The sequence below is a fragment of the Rattus norvegicus genome, chromosome 17, assembly GCF_021556685.1.
Source record: "Rattus norvegicus strain SHRSP/BbbUtx chromosome 17, alternate assembly SHRSP_T2T, whole genome shotgun sequence".
NCBI lineage: Eukaryota > Metazoa > Chordata > Mammalia > Rodentia > Muridae > Rattus > Rattus norvegicus.
The window spans coordinates 37,746,904-37,767,472 of NC_141550.1; the positions used below are offsets into that span (position 1 = coordinate 37,746,904).

The 20,569-nt window shown below is 35.3% G+C and overlaps 1 protein-coding gene across 2 annotated transcripts; it reads right to left on the bottom strand.

Moving 5' to 3' along the window:
- Positions 1-13,480: 13,480 nt before the first annotated feature.
- On the bottom strand, positions 13,481-19,414 carry Prl3d1l1 (prolactin family 3, subfamily D, member 1 like 1). Of its 2 annotated transcripts, none has more exon segments than NM_017363.3 (5): positions 13,481-13,813; positions 14,454-14,633; positions 16,415-16,522; positions 18,005-18,159; positions 19,323-19,414. In NM_017363.3, coding segments are annotated over 5 exon segments (690 nt in total). In that variant the 5' UTR covers positions 19,354-19,414; the 3' UTR covers positions 13,481-13,597.
- Between the last annotated feature and the right edge of the window lie 1,155 nt (positions 19,415-20,569).

Here is a 20,569-nt window from a genome sequence, read left to right on the forward strand (position 1 = left end):
TTTTTATTTATTCTTCTTTCGTGCAATGTATCCTAACTTCAATTTTCTTCATTTCACTCCTGACAGTTCCTCTACCACCATGCCCCTCCCCAGATCCACTGCCTCTCCAGTTCCCCTCATGGAAGAGCAGACCTCCCAGGGATATCTACCAAAACAACCTGTGAATCATTACGATTAAGAACAAACCCTCATACCAAGGTTAGAAGAGGTAATGCAGTAGAAGAAAGGGGTCCAAAGAACAGAAAAGAATCAGAGAAACTCCCATTACCACTGTTGGAAGTCCCACACAACCTCAAGAAAACAGTCACAAAAGTATGCAGAGGGCCTAACATAAACTTATTCAGGCTACTTGGTTGTCACATCAGTGTCTGTGAGCTCTATGAGCCCTGTTTATTTGATTCTTTGGACAATGTTCTGGTGTCTTCAACTCCCCTGGTTCCTACAATCCTTTTCTCCCTCTTCTTCTGGGTCCCCTGGATTTTGTTTAACATTTGTCTATATGTTTCAGCTCCCATCAGCTCCCAGAATACATCTCTCTGATGACTACTGGGGTAGTCACTGATACGTAAGTATAGCAGAATATCATTAGAGTTCCTTTCAAAGGCTTTGGTTTAGTCATTTTAGGTTAGACCTTGGGGGCCTGGGCTAACCAGCTTCAAGTTTCTGGACACCCACATAGTGTAAGCATATGCTCCCTCTCATGATATGAGACTGAAGTTAGCCCAGTCATTGGTTGTCCACCCCCACAAGTCTGAGTCACAATGGCTCCAGCACATCTTTCAGTCAGGACAGGTTGTAGGACAGAGAATTGGGCTGGGTTTTTGTCCCATTGTCAGCACTGAAAGCCTTGCCTGGTTACAGAAGATGGTCATTTCAGCCTCTGTATCTCTTTCCCTAGTAGTCCATGATTGAGTTGTCCTCCTAGATTTTAGGAATTTCCATTGTAATAGCATTCCACATAGACTCCAAAATAAGATGAGGTGGGATAGATTGAAGGAATGAGTATGGGGAGAGACAACTGGAATTAGGGGACAATGTAATGTTATTTAACAGTATAGAAAAATGAAATTAGTAGGCAAATGGATATAACTCATTTTACTAAGTCAACCAACACACACAAACATTTCATATTTTCTCTCATTTCTGAATGTTAGTTTTGAGTCTTCAGATTTGTGTATCTTATTTGTGTTGTATGACACTATTCCTACAAATCCTTAAATAAACATGTACTCACCAGTGAAAGAATAAAGTATGGATAGAACCAATGACAACCTTGGGGAACCTTAGTTTCACCGAGCTATTTACAGGAATCTGTATGAGGAATGCATGCAGGATCTGTTTATTTGAGCTATTCAGGAAGCTCAGCTAATCTGTAAATCTTAGAGATAGCTTAGATGCTGTTTCTTTCAGAGAATTTGACTCTGTTAGTCAGTTTGGATGGTCTGAGAGTGACTCCCAGTAATTTTTACAGCTTATATACTCGTGTGGATGGAGGTTCCTAGTGAACCTGGTCAGTTTCGTGGAAGTCACGAAGCCATTTTGAGTTGTTTTCTTCCTGGAATAATGAGATTCAGTATAGGATGAATAATTGGGCTTCATTTGAATAATACCTTGTTTTGAAAAATTATTTTATTTACTTACATGTCAAAAGTTACCTCCCCTTCTGATCCCCCCACCCAGAGTTCTTCACCCTATTGTCCCTTCCCCCTCCTCTAGGTGAGTACTCACCACACCACACATCCCTACTTACCTCCACCAGCATTCCTCTTCTCTGAGGCATCAGGTTTTCACAGAATTAAGTACATCCTCTCTCACTGAGACCACACTAGGCAGTCCTCTAGTCTGGGGCTAAGAACCAGCACATGATTCCTTGGGTTCTTGCTGAGTCTCTGGGAGCTCTGTAGGGGCTGGGTTAGTTGACACTGTTGTGTAGGGAGGTGATTCTGGTGCTCAAATGAGAATCAATTTACTGAGGCTGAAAGTCCTTGCCCCCAGTTAGTTTTTGATCTATCAATAAAGATGCCAGTGGCAAATGGCAGGGTAGAAAGAAAGAGGTAGGATTTCTAGGTTCCCACAGGCTAGGGAGAGGAGGAGGAGAATGGAAAGAGCTGAGGGAGAGAGATGGGACAGACTCAGAGCTTCAAGGGTGATCTACCAAAATGTTAGCAGGAAAGGAAAGTGGCCCACAGAAGTGCATCCTGAAAGCTTCTTGGGCTGCAAGATCAATGGGCTTCACAGAAGGTAATTGAGCACCAAAATTAAAGGTAGATATGGAAGTTGTTAACCATCAAAACCAGGGGGAAGGGCATGCTAGCCATGGAAGGCTTAGAAGTGCCAAGTCATTGAGCTGAAAGGCATATTAAAATAAGCTAATATGTGTATGTATTTTATCTGTGGATCTGAGATAGTTCCTGGACAGGTGTGTTCTTGTGACCCAGGAACACAGAGCCACCTATGGTGCACATGGAAGGTGAGAATCCACTATCAATATAAGAAATTCTCAGATGGATTATGCACACACAAACATATAGTTCAATAAGGTGGAGAGAGGTATCTCAGAAGAGACAAATCACATGGCTCCAGCACATGAAACTAGAAATAAGAAACACAGCTACGAGCAGGGATTTACCACCCACAGCCTGCTAAAAGGAGACAGTGAGAAATAGATAATAAAGCTGCCTGCCTCTAGCCACCAATATATAATCAAGATTAATAAATCTATTTGATTGTTTTTAAGGATAGAAGGGAATATATAGATTTTGCTGAATCCACGTGAAAATTTCTTCCCACAGTTTGAAACTGACACAAAGAGCTTAAGATGACAGTCAGAGAGCCAGATGGTAGATGCAGCCGGCATTAAGTTCCATAGAAAAGGAATTAAATTATTTAGTGAATTAACAAATTATGGAAAATGAATTAACAAATTATTTAAGGCATGTGAAAGTATTGCAGGACAATTACTAAAGATCTTTGAATATGGTAGACATGGAATTTCTGGGATTATCAGCTTAGTATGAAAAAAATAGAACCTATAAATAGGCTGATGGAGTAAATAAATGGGAATTTTATTAACATCAAATACATATGCATAGAAATATTGACGTTTTTGATCTTTTTAAAAAGTAGGTGAAAATCAGGATGTAGGGAGCCTAGGCTATCTCAGGCAGTAGAAACCTAAAGCTAGATCTTGAGACCTATAGAGAGAAAAAAAGGAAAATAAAATTATATATATATATATGTATACATATATATATCAGCTCATGTAGGTCAGGACAGGAGAAAGGAGAAGAAATGTCTCAATGGTTAATATTTGTTTTAAATGCTTTGAATTGTTTCATTATCAAAATGAGTGTGGTTTTGACTTTGGTGGTCATGTTAAAGTTGCTCTGTGAAAGAGGTCAAGCTATACCCTTAGTGAATTTCATTTATTGAACCAAGGAAATGCTTCTTTGGGAAAAAAGTCTCTGTATTTGTATTGACAGGAAAAAGAAGAGTCTCTGGACCCCTTCCAGAGTGATTTGAATCAGATATGACAGGGAAGACCACATGGAGTTCCCAAATTCTTTTGAGAAAATCAAACAAGACAGATAAAATTGATCTGCTGCTTCCTCAACATGAGAAGAGCCCAATAACTAGTTTAGGCATAAAAATGTGTCTAGCCATAACTTCAACTAAAATGAGACAATAAATCTTACTGATTATGAAATCCTTAAGGTTCTTTGTGCCATCCTTCATATGGCATGAGTGAAGATTTACTACATTTGGTTATTGATAAAAGGAACTCATAAAAAGACAGTTTTCTTTCACCTGCTCAAAAATTTAGAAAAATTCATCCTAAACTGTCCTGTGCATGCTGTACAATCCATATGAACATCTTAATGGTACTAAAAATGTGGTTGTGAGATTCATATATTACAGTATGTTCTCTGCTTTGACAATACTCATATGCTGGGATGCTGAACTCACCTGCATTCCCCCTCTACTTCCTGAAGCTGTCCAGAGACTTGATTCCAGAACAGTTTTAGGATTGCTGCTAACTCCAAATGATCTTACTTCTCCCAGCCTTTCAGATGGATTCAGACAGAGTTTCAGCTAAGCTCTAAGGCTTCAAAGCATACACAGACTGAGTAATAGATGTAAGATCGAGGTTTCTTAAGTCTAACCAAATTTTGTAATTTTCCTACCCTTCCCAACCCCTTTAAGGAATTTTCATTGCCCCTATGCTGCAAAAAGTTGTTAAGAGTCATTATTCTCATTCCTTTAGTTTGGGTTTCCGGTTAAGGTTATTTTATAAATTATAGATAGGTTGTCCTTTAAGGGATAATTTGGAAATAGTCATAATTTTGAACATGAAAGAAGCAGATTTAAGGTTTTGTTGCTATAAATGTCTATATTCATACAAAATTCAGGATTACTATTGTTACTCTTAGATAGGCAATGTGCCTATGCAACTCATTTAAAAATACAAGGCTTAGATCCGGTACTTCTAAAAGCTGCTATTCCAAACTGTTAAAGATGATTAAGTAACACAAGTTACGTCCAAAATAGTAAATGTTAGATTAGATTATGTTATGTTAGATAGGTTATGTTAGAGTCTAATTCTAATGTTCAAGATGCTTTAAATAATCTTCAAAAACATCAGAAGTCCACAGAATATGGCATTTAATATTATTTTACTAATAAAAACCATTTGACAATGAGACATGTCTACTTCAGTTTCCCATTCTCCCTCAAAGAAGAATTGAGAATCTTTACTTTCAGGCAAGGGTGCTGGTTGTGGCAAGTAGCTACGGGGCATAAATTATCTATTTCACCTGTAGACAAAATACTGTCCAAAATGGACACACTGTTTGGAATAGTCAGCTGATAGCTCTGGCAAGACAGAATGAACAGTACTTCCTGATCTTGCTTTACAAAGATCTGTCAATCCTGGGTCAGAAAGCTGAAGACATGCTCAAATATTTAGGCAATTAGGTGGCTATCCAGGCAGTCAGCTGTCTCTAAAATCTGGTTAAGTTTTGGAAGCTATGTTGTTGCTTCCTATATACTCAGGTAATATTTCATTCATTGTCAGATTTCTGATAGAGTTGAAAACTAATTATAGTCTCATAATCTAACTTAAGTTGTTTAACATTGAAGATATCATATAGAAGTAATAACAGGATTTTCAGAAGGTGGTACAGCCTAAAGTCTAAATATAATTCAGGGATAGAATTATAACTCTTTAAGTTAGGAATGGTGGTAGATTACTTTATCTAATTGACAAATATCATGGACTTTATATAAATTTTATATCATACTTTGTAATTTACATGATTAGTATGGTTCTGCTCGATTTATGTCTGAGCAAAGAGGTTATCTTTTGTTTGTTTGGTTTTTTTGTGGGGAGTTGGTTTGGTTTGTTTTGTTTTTATGGGGGGGCTTTTTGTGGACAAAAATATGGGAGACGTAGGGAGCTGGTTTTAGTGCATGGATCAAGAATCTGTTTCCTGAGACTGAAGGTCTTTGCCCCCCGGTTGGTTGGATTTTGATCTATCAATAAAGATACCAGTGCCTCATGGCTAGGTGGAAAGAAAGAGTTACTTCCAAGTTTCTGCACACTTAGGGAGAGGAGGATAATCGAGAGAGTTGGGGGAAAGCGATGGAACAAAGTAGATCTTCCAAACTATAGGCTGAAAGGAAAGTGTCCCACAGAAGGGCTGCCTGAAACTGTGAGCAGCAAGATCAATGGGCTTCACAGAAGGTAAGCAAGCAGCAAACTTAAGGTAGATTTGGAGACACAGGAGGCTTCAAAGTGCCCAGACATTGAGTTAAAGAGTGTGTGTGTGTGTGTGTGTGTGTGTGTGTGTGTGTGTGTGTGTGTGTGTGTTTCATCAACAGATCTAAGATAGCTCCTAAGGGGATGCATGCAGGCACCCAGTGGGGAAGACAAAGTAATGTAGGCAAAACTACACACAGAACTTTTGTTCTTCCTATGGCATTGTAATGCTCTTCATCTCCTTCAGACCTTTCTCTAACTCTTCTAGTCCCTGACCTCAGTCCAATGGTTGGCTATAAATTTCTACATTTGTCTCAGTCAGTTGGTGGTAGACCCTCTCCAAGGACAGCCATGCCAGATTCCTATCTGCACTAACAACATGACTTCAGTAATGGTGTGAAGACGTTGTGTGCCTCCATGTGATGTATCCCTAGTTGGGGTGAGGTCACTGTCCATCTTTCAGTTTCTGCTCCATTTTTTGTCCCTGTATTTCAGTTAGATAAGAACAATGTTGGGTTAAATTTGTTGAAGACGGGTAGATGGCACCTTGCCTTAATAAGGGGCTATATCTCTCTATCTCATCTTCCCATGAATATTTTATTCCCCTTCTAAGTGGGTTTCAGGTATCCAGACGTGGACCTTCCTTCTTCTTAAGCGCGCTATGTTTTGTTAGTTGTATCATATGTATTCTGAAATTTTGGGCTAATATCTACTTATCAGTGAGTACATCGCATTCATATCATTTTTGGGTCTGGGTTAGCTCATTCAGGATTTTTCTAGTTTTACCTATTTGCCTACAAATCTCTTGATGTTTTCATTTTAAATTCATGAGTGTTGTAAATGTGTAAATGAACCACATTTTATGTATCCATTCTTCAGTTGAGGGACTTCTTGGTTATTTCCAGGATTTGGTTATTACAAATAAAACTTCTATCAACATAGGAGAGCATGTTTCCTTGTGATATAGTGGGACACCTTTTGGTTATATCCCCAGGAATGGTATATCTAGGTTGATTTACAGAATGGTTGTATCAAGTTTGTAATATCACCAGCATTGGAGGAATGTTCCCCTTTGTCCACATCCTTGCCATCATATACAGTCGCTTGAGTTTTTAATCTTAGCCATTCTGATTGGTATAAGGTAGAATATCAGTGTTGACTTTATATCCATTTCCATAATGATTAATGATGTTGCACTTTTCTTTAAGTGTTTCTCACCCATTTGATATTCCTCTGTTGAGAATTCTTTCAGTTCTGTACGTCCCTTTTTTAAATTGGGTTACTTGGATTTGGGGAGTCTTTCTTGGGTTTTTTAAAACATGAATATTAGTCTTCTACTGCATCTAGGCTTAGTGAAGATCTTTTTTAACCGGTAGGCTTCGATTTTGTCCTATTTGTAGTTACTTTTGACTTACAGAAGCTTTTTAGTTTTACCATGGCCTATTAGTCAATTTCTGATCTTAGACCATGAGCCATTTTTATTCTTTTCAGGAAATTTTCTCCTATTCCAATGTGTTCAAGGCTATTTCCCACAGTCTCTTCTATTGGATTCGGTGTATCTAGTTTTATGGTAATGCTGTTGATACACTTTGATTTGATATTTTACAAGGATGGCAACATGTATCAATTTGGGTTCTGCTACATGCAGACTCCCAGTTAGACCAGCACAACGTGTTGAAGATTTTTTTCTTTTTCCCATTGTATGGTTTTGGCTTTTCTGTTAAAAGTCACATGTTTATAGGAATCTCAGTTTGCTTCTGGGACTTCAAGTCTATCACATTGCCCGTTGGTCTATGTACAGATACCATGTACATAATACATGCCCTATAGTACAGTTTGAAATCAGTGATGGTGATTCCCCCCAGATGTTCTTTTACTGTTGAGATTTTTTGTTTTCCTGTTTTTTTTCTTTATTAATTTTATACAAAGTTAAGAATTGTTCTTTACATGTCTGTGAAAAATTATTTTGGATTTTTGATGGGGATTGCATTGAATCTGTAGATTACTTTTGGTAGGATGACAAAATCCAACACCTCTTCATGATAAAAGTCTTGGAGGATTGAGGAATTCAATGCCTATACAAAAATCATAATAAAAGTGATATACAGCAAACAGCCAATAACAAATTATGTGGAGAGAAATTTGAAGTAATCCCACTAAAATCAGGAACAAGACAAAGCTTCCCACTCTCTCCCTATCTGTTCACTATATTACTTGAAGTTCTAGCTTGAGCAGTAAAACAACAAAGAGAGATCAAAGAGATACAAGTTGGAAAAGAAGCCAAGGTATCACTATTTGTGGATGATATTATAGTATGCATAAGCAACCCCCAAAATTCTACCAGAATACTCATACAGCTGATAAACAACTCCAATAACTCAAATAAATCAGTAGCCTTCCTTTATACAAATGATTAAAGGTCTGAGAAAAATTTAGGGAAACAGCATCCTTCACAATAGTCACAAATAATATGAAATATCTTAATGTAACTCTAACCAAACAAGTGAAATATCTCAATGGAAAGAACTTCAAGTCTCTGGAGAAGCAAATGGAGGACCTCAGAATGTGGAAAGAGCTCCCGTTCTCAAGGATTTGTAGGATTATCATCAGTTTGTTTTCCATCCCTTTAAATATAATATTCTGTTTCAATAAATGTCCTTGTAAGATGAAATGCTTATTTTTGGGAAATACAAAAATTTCCAACCCCCAACAGATGTCTATAAGTTAGTAATGGGTCATGGAGAATTGGAAATAGATCCTTTCAAAGGAGAGAAGTTGGAATGCACTTATATAAAGGGTTTAAGGAAATAATGGAACAAGAAATGTTAAATGAGGTGAACGGTTATAGGCAAGATAGAAGAGGAAATGAGGGATAGAAGAGGGATAACCAATAATAAAAACCTTCAAAAATAGAAATATAAAATCTCTTGCTCTATAAACTTCCTAAGAACTAAGTATGTGCATGCATTTTTAAAAGCTTAATGGAATTATCATACATTAGGGAAAAATATTATTAGACACAAGAAGCTAATAAACAAAAAAGACTTAGTATCAGGAATGGGTCATTTCTATTGGCATTGCTGGACAGTGTGACTTCATAGATCATCAAATAGTTATGGCTATTGCTTTTTCTCCAATTTACCCTCAATAAAATATTAAAATATAAAAAAATAAAATTCATATATTTACACCAAAGTTTTCATTATCTCACTACACTCTGCTAAATTTTTATATCATCCAGTTATTCTAATCTCCTGTTTCTAAGTCTCTTTTTACTGTCTGCTTCATTAATCCTAGTCATGTCAAGCAATGTTTCTCAGATCTGGTTTATTTCATTTTTACTAAGATGGCAAGAGTTTCATGTGCAATAACTGTATGGTCAACTTGTGCCTATACTATATCCTTATCTACCAATATTATATTACAATAAACCCTCAAAACTAAATTATCTTTACCACTCCCACACATACATCTAAGAAATTCTTGTGTTTCTTTCCATTCCTATATTGTATTCCATTGTCCTCTACCACATGATTATGAATTTTCCAGGCTGAAATTATGCATCGTCTAAAAATACCACTTTTACCGTGCTTTTCTTATAACCACCCTAGGTAATGTATGTATCATACAATCATTTGAAATACCTACTATCTTTTTAGATGACACCCTTGCAATTAACCATTTTGACTACTTCTTTAAAATATTATATATGTGAGTATATGAAAATCAGAATGGAATTAAACCTTATAGGATTAAGGAAGAGTTAGATATCTACCTTTTCCTGTCAGTATTTCCTCATGTTTTCAGTTTTCCAGTTCTCAAGCATTAGCATCTTGAAACTCTGCTTTCACATTCTCATTTCCATCAGTAACCAAACATAATTAGAATTATTTTGATTAGGGGACATCATCTATTATACCGGTCTTAATATAGCATTTGTTTCTTTAGGTTACCATCGCAAGTTTGGGAGAAATCTAATAAAAAACAAACTCCTTACTTCTCAAATGGTACTGTTAGTGTTCATGATGTGACTTCTTCTACTATGAGATCAGTATTTTTCTACCATTTGTTTGTCTGCTTTAAACATGACTACTGTTTTTCTTTCTATGTCAGAACAATTCCTTCAAATATGATCATTTAAGATGAATACCTTAGAAATACTAGAATACAGTCACTCTTGTGTGAAAATTAGTAACTGCTAATTTTTCTCAAATATTGTTTCTGCTTCTCTTTGATGACCCTATATATCACTCATTGTTCCTCTTAATTATAGGTGAAAACTATCAGACTTCTATTATAATGTCACCATTAAGAGACACATCATCATGCCCTCTGACATTTTACACTGTTTATAAATGTGGGAAAGGCTTGTTTATTTTATTTTATTTTTTAGATTTTTGACTTTATAGAAATGATCAAAAAGATTGGTCACCCACCTCCTCCTTCCTTCCTTTCTTTCTTTCCTTCCTTCTTTCTTTCTTTCTTTCTTCCTTTCTTTCTTTCTTTCTTTCTTTCTTTCTTTCTTTCTTTCTTTCTTTCTTTCTCTCTTTCTGTCTGTCTGTCTGCCTGCCTGCCTGCCTTCCTTCCCTCCCTCCCTCCCTTCCTCCTTCTTCCTTCATTTCTTCCTTCCTTCCTTCCTTCCTTCCTCCTCCCTCCATCCCTCCCTCTCTCTCTTTCTTTCTTTTTTCTTTCTTTCTTTCTTTCCTTCTTTCTTTCTTTCTTTCTTTCTTTCTTCCTTTCTTTCTTTTCTTCCTTTATTTCTTTGAGTCAGGGTTTCTCTGTGTAGCCTTGGCTATCCTAGAACTCACTCTGTAAACCAAGCTGGCCATGATCTCCTAAGATCTGCCAGCCTCTGCCTCCCAAGTGCTAGAATTAAAGGCATGTATCACTATCTCCCAGTTGTTGCACATGTTTTAGTAAGAGAATAAAATAATTGAATCAATTCTTTAAGTGGTGGGTACTAAAAAGCCTGGTTTGAGACTATAATTGCGCACAACTGCATTTTACTGAATTCTTGATTATATTTCTTCCTTTTTACTTATACGCACAATTAAAGATTATTTACAAGGACACACAACTGTTTTGTTTTCAAAAGATAAAAAAGTCACTGCTCATATTAGCAGTAATAAATATAAAATTGATGCACAACTGATTTTATTTGCTTTCTCTGAACAAATTAATAGGAAAATCAAAAGAAACTTAAATTTAAAATCTGCTTTCTGGGATTCTTTTTCAAGTCCAAACAAACTCTCTCTCTCTCTCCCTCTCTCTCTCTCTCTCTCTCTCTCTCTCTCTCTCTCTCTCTCTCTGTGTGTGTGTGCATGCGTGTATGTGTGTATATATGTGCTCTATGTGTACATGTTCTTGTATGTATGTGTTCACCATACATAGAAGAAGCCAGAGGTTAATGTTAGATGCCCTCTTTAATCATTCTCCATTTTATTTTTTTGAGACAGGTTTTTTCTAAATCCATAGTAACACAATTATCACTGATGGTCAGAAAACCTCAGAGAACCTACTGTCTCTGCCTACCCTTCATTAGGATTATAGTCATGTCTGTTGTGGTAGACTCTTTACATAAAAACAAGACATCCGAACTCAAGTCCTCATGCCTATGGCAAACATTTTACTGACTGAGCCATCACCTTAGCTCTTCATGCTTATGTTTTATTTTTTAAGTATTCAAACATTCTTAGATTTTGAGCTACAAAAGAAGGAAATTCTGCTTAATTCTCAAGCTATATATACTTAGAATCAAAATAACTTCAATATGAATGAAAGTTATAAGAAAGAAAAGGGTTGGAAAAGTTGAACATGGAAAAATGTTGCTTAATACACAAGAAAATTGGAAATAGGGAAGGCTCTTAACAAAAATTGTTCTGGAAGCATGCAGATAAAATTATCAATGTTCCTCAGGACCAAGATGCATAGCTGGTACACGTAGCTGAGACCTGGTAGAGAACTGAGACAGGCAAGGCCTTGAGCTCAATAACCAACTAGTCTTGGCAAATCAGTGAGTTGTCTTTCATATGTCAAGGAAGAAAAAGATATATAGAGTTGAATGTGAATGGGGAAGAGATATGACAGCAAACGACAGCTCTAAATGAATAGGTAGACATGTCCATATGCATGATGAAAACTCATAACACACACACACAGACACATAGAGAGAGAGAGAGAGAGAGAGAGAGAGACAGAGACAGAGAGAGACAGAGAGAGACAGAGAGAGAGACAGAGACAGAGAATGCCAATTCAAGCACTAAGAAAATCATTATCTCACCCATTTACACAATGTTGTATCAGGAATTTATTCTCTTATACTTTTAATTGAAATTCTTAATTTTATTGCATATTAGGCTTTTGTTTCAGGTACTAATTATTTTACTTTATCCATCTCTTTTTATGTATTGCCTATAAGTACCTGAACTATCCATTCAAACTGAGAAAAAGGTGACCACTCTCTCATTCAACTGTTTTCTGAGCTTAAAAGGCAATAACTTTAGTTCTTAACATAGTTTTCTTAGAAAAACTCAACTAGCTGTGCTCTGCTCAGCAAATTATTCCCTGTAAGCAGAATAAATAGATCATTTTAGTTTAATGCTTGGTGTTACATACAATGTAATGGTATAGAATTATCACTGCATCACTCTCTGATGTTTGTCAACAGAGGAACTCTGCTTGGTTTCAAAAGAAGGGACAAGCGCTGTACATTTCACTGGTTAATGTCTGTGATTAAATTGTGCTTCTGGTCAGTTCTCAATGTACAAAAACTGGGAGAAAAATAAAACCTTGGTAGACACACCAGATGGGTGCCCACAGTGATGCTCTCATGTTACCAGTTCCCTGCTGGAGTTATCCTGATGAATGTGAAAATCATGTTATTTCATGGAGGGTATGTTTTGAGCTACTATTTTTAGTAATAAGCACTTAGAAAGGAGTCTATTGACAGAAGATCAAAAGGATGGAACAGTTAGCCGAGTTATGGCAGAGAGAACAGAATCTATAAAGAACTTGTATCCTATCAAATACACTATGCCTTGATGAATTCTCACATTAGGGCTTGAGGACACTAAGGTGCCCAGAATAGAAGCACCCCCTTTTCCTTGCAAGCTAGTCACTAAAACTCTTTAAGTGTCAAATTTAATGTATCACTTTTTTTTAACTCATCCTTGTTTTCTAGAATTTCACGGGCATCAATAAGCAGAAAGGAGATAGTGCAGAAACATGAATAATATAGGCTTTGGCCTTCACTATTATGCAACTTGAAAATCTGGAGGATGCAGAGAGAGTGTCAAAGAAACGTTGTCAGAACCACATAAATTGAAGCATGTACCTTTGAAGATGTTCTTAAGGATGGTCAAGGTGGCAGGTGGACTGGAGAAATACATATATGGTGCATACTTCTTCTACACTATATTTTGGAATGGCTAAATTAATTGTACTTATGGACAGTTCAATTCTATTGAACTTGTTTGTTATTAGACTAAAAACATGCTCACAAAATAAACCACGTCAGATATATCTATCTCCTTGATACAATACAGCTGATGAATAGCAACATTCTCGGGCTTTGGGTTCATTAAATTGTCTACCTCCATTCACTGTGACCTAACATAGCATATGTGATTTTCAAACTTCAGAATGTTACATGCATATTACCAAAGTGTGGAGCCATATGATACTAAAGGGAAAGAAGAGACTTCCTTCAATTTTCACACTGAGTCTGGTATTTCTAAATAATTACATTTTATTTTATGAAAAGAATTCCATTACAGCTCTGAATACACCGAGAGGTGAAAAAGCATTACAAAAGTCTGGTTCAACATTGGGTGCAAGACTTCAAAAGGTGGACACTCCACACTCGTTCTTAAAGACAACTCGGCACCTCAAGACTTTGAGATAAGTGTCAATCTTATGGATGTCCCTTTTAAAGCAGCGGCACAGGTTATAAATGGCAAAAAGATGAGTGTCTTCATCAGATGACTGCAAGTCTTTGAGTCCAGACCAGGCAGGGTAGTCAAAATTTTCAAAATTTTCTTCAACTTTAGCCTGAGTCTAAACATCAAGTGGAAAGGTATTATTGACATTGACATTATCCTGTTCTCTCTCTCTCTCTCTCTCTCTCTCTCTCTCTCTCTCTCTCTCTCTCTCTCCCAATGATGAATTCTATAGAGCTTAGTAGGTGTCCAGAAATATGACACTCATAACATAGATTCCAACACTGTCAGAAGCTAATAGCTAAAATAATTTCTACAGTAGACAGTCATATATATATATATACATATATATAGTATTAAAATGTAGTGAGAAGGCTACACCAATCCTTTCCCTTTGAGTAGTTTTATATGCACTCAGTATTTCCCTTGATGTGTTCTTTATACCATATTTACTCAGGTAGAGCATCCTGATGCTCTTCTTTTCAGATATATCCATATTTTGTGTACTCTATTGAATCTTTCTACAAGATTCAATCAATACAGGAAATGATTGTCATAAGATCTTCTGAGTGCCGAAACTATCCAGGAAAATTACAGTCCAAATTTCTCTGAGGCACAACAATTTTCTATGGTGACCAATGTTCTGTGAACTTCTTAGTAATTATCCTTTGATGTGAGTATTTCAAAATTCTTTTGCATTACTCAATTTACCAATTGCATATATAGCATGAACAAAGGCATTCCTAACAACAGCTTACCCTGTTGTATAAGGTCTGAAGTCCCTCCAGAATTATAAGATTTTTGTCCTTCATATCAACAGCTTTTTTCCCCATACTAACAGAAGCTCCCGGAAGAGCAGTCACTGCAGACACCAAGTGTTTCAGAGGTTCTTTCCAGGAAACTGAAACATTGATGATTGAGTTCAGGAAGTCTTCAGTCTAAGAAAATATTATTGGACACCACATTAAACTAAGTGACATAGAGCTGAATAGTTAGCTGCCTATGGTTTCTTCACAAAAGAGGCAAACCACAGTATATTTTTATTAATAATATATGTTAAAGGTTTCATATTATACAAATATTTTCATTCTAAATAAATGTTGTATAAAGGTATATTTTCAGCTTTGGAATTCCACTTTGCTAAATAAAACTAAGTAGGTCTTAATAATTCTTTCAAAATGATGATATTGGAGTTTCTATGCATTTTACCATGTGGCCTAGTTAAACCTCTTCTCTTTGTTTTCTTGCTTATCTGTGAGTAAAACAGTTCTATAGGGCTTGATAGGTGTCTAAAAACATGACTCTCATAATTTTCTCATAATTTTTCGGTTTACGATGTCAACACTGACAGAAGCTAATGGCTCAAATGATTTCTACACTAGTTAGACAAATTGATTTCTCATATTCTTGTAACTTTTATGTAGAATATTAAAATATATTCACTGAAAATAATTGTTTTCCAAATTTTATTTTTCAGGTATCTGCATGATTCACACCCTTTGGTTCTAGGGAAGTTTTTTTTTATGTATTGACATGTGCAGTAGAAAAACTATTACAGAACATTACTTTAATTCAAGGCATCAGTAGAAATCAGAATGAAATTTTGACTAATAATTGTTAGTGCAGTTCCAGGGTAATTCAAAATAAAATGTTTTCATTTGCTATGAGGAATCCTAGAGATTATGAAAATAAAGACCATAGAGAAGTACAATCAGAATTTCAAAAAATGTTTATGTTTAGGAATGAAACAAACAGGCCAGTACTGGTCAACATGATGCTAGGAAAATTAGACAATAATGATGAAGAATGTATGCATGACCTGAAAGAAATTTAGGATAAATTCTTTCTTGACATGCAAATGAAAAAATTTTATAGTGTCCTCAAAACAATAAGCTATTGTTTATCATCATTGAATATTTCCATGCCAACAGAATGCTATGTGTATTGTCTAGAAAATTCAGTTTGTACAAATGTTTTCTTCCATTTCTATTTCTATTTTTCTTTATGTAGTAAATTATTTCACAGAGTATATTATATATGTTACTTGTATTAGTAATACACATATGACTAGAGAATAGATTATGTGTAGGAAGCAAATTTGCATATTACTTTTATGTAAACCGAACTCGGATGTTTATGACAAGTAGTCAAAGGGAAGAGATCCTAGCACATATACAGTAGATGTTCATAGTTATCAAGATCCCATCAAAATGGAAGTCATCCTGAGATCGTGTATAGAGGAGTCTCTTAGAAAGCTGATTTTCAGTTAAGATATATATGAAGACAGACCAGTCAGGGAAGACTATACAAATAATAAATGAACAGAAGTAGTCCCACAGACTTTAGAAACTTAAAAGAAAGTATTTCTGCTACTGAAAGGCAGAAGATTTTTTTGGTGTCATACCACATATAAAACTTGGTTTGTATTTACTCTTTTATGTATATAAATATGTTTAAGGATGAGTGTCCAGTTGAGAGAAGGGCTTCCAAGGGGACAAAGAGACAGTTTGCTGGACAGTTAGAACTAAGGAAAATGTGAATTGGCAGTGATCTGACTTAGTGCTAAAGTTATCAACTATATGATGCCATTATTTTCTGACACTTTCATCTATTAATGCTGAGATTATCACATTTCTCATTGCCTTAGTAATCATATATAGCAAAACAGCACATATGGAACATTATTTGTTTGGCAAAACAAAACAAGGAAGAAACCTACTTTCATTTCATGGACTTCCTCTAGATTCTCTGGAGTATGGATGGAAGCAGTGTGACACAGGGGAAGTATCCTGTCTTTCATCCAACTTCTCTTGGCAAAATTTATATCCTGAAAGAAATTAAACGTTTTGATTCATTTGAGGTTTCACAATTTAATGGGAACATACATGATCATAAGTTCATTTGATAAACAATATATTTTTAATATTTAAGAACTATGCATTACTTTTCACAATGGATTGCTGGAAACATAATCTGCCTACCTTTCCTTTCTCATACATATGAAAACTAATCTACTGTCCTCCCAATCTCTTCCCCCTTAACTGTTCTTTTACATTGTCCTTTCCAATGTTATGATTTATTAAGAAAGAAACGAAGTATCTCCAAACTCCTAATTACTCATCTTTAATTATCAGATTTCCTTGGACTTTGGCTAAATGTTATAAAATTAATATTATTTTCCAGTACCTTAAATATCTCATTTTTATTCATAGAAATATGATGTGCTTTTCAAAGCAGGGATTGTGTCTCCATGACTTTGATATTAAATATTACCAGTGGTGTTCACACAATGTTTGTGATAAATATGCAATTCATTATTGTTGATACAGTCAACAAATTAACCATTAAATTCTAGGCATATTTTAAGGAAATATACAGCTGTGAGTAAACTAAGAATTCACAAAAATATATTGATATCAATATAAAATATTTATATTAATAATATGAAAAATGTACTTGTATAAGGTATTAATTAGGAAAATACAAAATTACTTAATTTTAAGTAACAGACAATTTACAAAAAGTAAGAATTCTTAGAAATGTTATACTGCTGAAAAATTAGAAGAGAAAAATAAAGAGGTTAAAAAACACTAGTGAAGGAAACTAAAAATGGGAATGTCCTATGAATGTAAGGATGTATATATAGTTCATATACTCAATTTTCAATGGAAATGTGTCTAATGTTTCCTCACTGTCAAGATTCTGAACCAATGATTTATATCCCCAAGGAAGAGGTAATGTATTTTTGGTCTAAATCAGCCCTTCAATTGCACTAAGGCTCTTTCCTCAAAATGAAAAACCATGATTCTTAGAATTTGTGAATTTTAAAAGAGAGTTATTGTTTTTATCTTTGTTTTTCACTACTTGCATGGTTTCCCATTTCTTTATTCTTTTCATTTAAGTACCTCATGGTTTTGACTCTTTAATTTATTCTTTCGATATAACTAACTTCAATGCAATTCTCCTTCACTACTTATCTCCAGATCAATATGTAAGGAATGAACATAAAGACAGAACCCAAGGATAGATTACCAGGAAGTCAAAGTTTCTGTGACAAAGATCAAAACAAACTGTGATTTTTAAAGTTAATATAGAAAACTTTACAATATCATTTAATGCTTTGTAATATTTTTTGAGAATTGAAGGAAACTTCACATTCTGCCCATTCTACTTTTGGTATATGATTCTTTCTATTACCTACAATGGTGAAAAGTTTGTAATTGTGTACATGATACATTCCAATTTTATTAGTGTTTGGCTATTTGAAAGACCTTTAAGATAAGAATCCAGAAGCAAGGGCATTACTTACAAATTCACGGTATACATCTGCAGCCATGATAAATGTATTATGAGACTGTTCAACCAAACGATGATATAGATCATCAGTGGACACAATGGCAGTTGGTTTGGAGGCCACTTTTTCCCAAAGGAGCAAGCTTGACACCAGCAGCAACAGTTGCATACCTGCTGTCAGAGAAACAAATTGAAATGATCTATGCATATGAAGTTACAACAATAAAAAAAAGTTGTTTTTTCTGAGGGCTATCGGCCATGTGGTTTGATTTGCTATTGTTTAATAGGTTATTTATTTTCATAACTTGAAAAATACAAAAATTAGTGACATTTGTCCATTACAGAACTGGAAATGGAGGAGACCTCTCAGAGTTTGAATTTGCTCAAACATAACTTTTCAAGTAGTTTTAAACACAAAGAACATTGACTAACCTTGAACCAGAAATCTCAAGTCATTATGTGAACATAGTTGATGTTCTCGAGATTTATGTTTGTTTTTCATTTTATTAAATACATTATTATTGCCATTAATTCACTTTCCTCATGTATAAAATTACTTAAGACTTTGGGAATTTGATACTTAATGGTTAATTTAGATTGATTCAGATAGAGAAAATATTTTGTTTGGTACACAAGTGGATAATAACTTCCTGTTTCTGAACTTGAAGAAAATGGAGTATTTAATCTTTTAGGTCATTTAATATTTTAATTATCAATAAGCCCTATTACTTTCAATAATGCAAATTAAGTTATAAATTTTGTTGTTCTGGAAGCGTGCTTCATAGTGGAAGGTGTCGATTGCTGGTGCTCCACAGGTACCAGGAACATTATCCCCTTTCGTTCTCCTGTTAATGAAGACAATGTATAATAACTGAGAATTTTCTTGCATCTACAACACAAGGAGAAATCCCACTTGAAATTCACTGCTCTCACAAGTAATTGAGCAAATAGAATATAGAAAGTCCTTTCATCTCTCTGTTACCTCTTCTATGGAAGAGGATCAAATATCAGTTCTCCAAAGATGCAGAGTAGATGTAAACACATAGAGCTTTGATTAAACATGAGCTCAAGAAAACAAGTCATTATTTGTACATATTTGAAGTTCAAGACCATTTTACTAAACTCAAATCTCCTCCCTTAACCAGAAACATGGTAAAATGTTTCTTTCAGAGATGAGGCAATAGTTACTGATATCAACAGGTCAAAACTGAAATATTTTGGAGGCACTTTGACAAGCACATCACATTCAAAAGTAAATATACACTCCAACACATCATGAACATGTATGCACTATTAATGTTTACTAAGGGGTACATGGATGAATGTCAACTTACCAGAGCCCGAAAGAGTCAAAGTCAGCTGCATTTCTGAGCAGATCCAGGACAGTGTAGGCTCCCAGCCAGGAAATCTACTTCACCTAAGCTATGTCTTCATTCAACTTTCTGCCTCCTATATATACTACCAGACCATACCCAAGCATAATCAGAGCTTGGGGCCAGACTGAATCAATGTCTATTGATCAGCAACATACTTCCCTCAGGGATATTAACATCGTCTTTACATTTAGCACAGTTTTACCTCAATATGTGTCACACTGCATTTCCCCCATATGATCTGGAGAGTTCAAACCATTCTCCAAATCACTAAGATCATCTGGAATGATTGATTACTCATTTTCAGGTCAGCAGGACCTTTCCCCTATACTATACCTTAGTTCAAGATCTTATGTCTGTCATGTCTTCTGGAAAATTACTTAGTATTTCTGGATATAAGGAATGGTTTCAATAATTATATGAACATTTGTTCCCTCTATATCTACAACAGTCAATTTTTCAAGACTGCTTCATTTCTTCCATTAACCACAAATAATGTAAAATATTTCTCTCCAGAAATTAAACAGAGACATAGAGAAACTAACAGAAATTGTGAACAGAATGTAATTAACAGATATTTATAGACATTCCATCCTAAAACAAAAGGATATACTTTCTTTACCAGCACCTCATGGTAACTTCTCCAAAATTGATCCTATAATCAGTCACAAAACAGGCCTGAACAGACACAGGAAGATAGAAATAACCCCATGCACCCTATCAGATCACCACAGACTAAGGCTGGTCTTCAATAACAACAATAACATATACATGGAAGTTGAACAAGGTTCTACTCAGTGACAAATTGGTCAAGGAAGAATTAAAGAATGAAATTAAAGACATCTTAGAATTTAATGAAAGTGAACATACAACATGCCCAAACTTATGGGACACAACGAAAGTGGTACTAGGAGGAAAACTCATAGCTCTGAATGCCTGCAAAAAGAAACAGGAGAAAGCATCTGTCAGCAGCTTGACAGCACACCTAAAACTCTAGAGCAAAACGAAGTAAATAAACCCAGGAGGAGTAGAAGGCAGGAAATAATCAAACTCAGGGCTAAAATCAACCAAGTAGAAAAGAAAAGGACTATACAAAGAATCAACAAAATCAGGAACTGGTTCTTTGAGAAAATCAACAAGATAGATAAACACTGAACCAGAATAAACAGGGGTCACAGATAGTGTATCCAAATTAACAAAATCAGAAA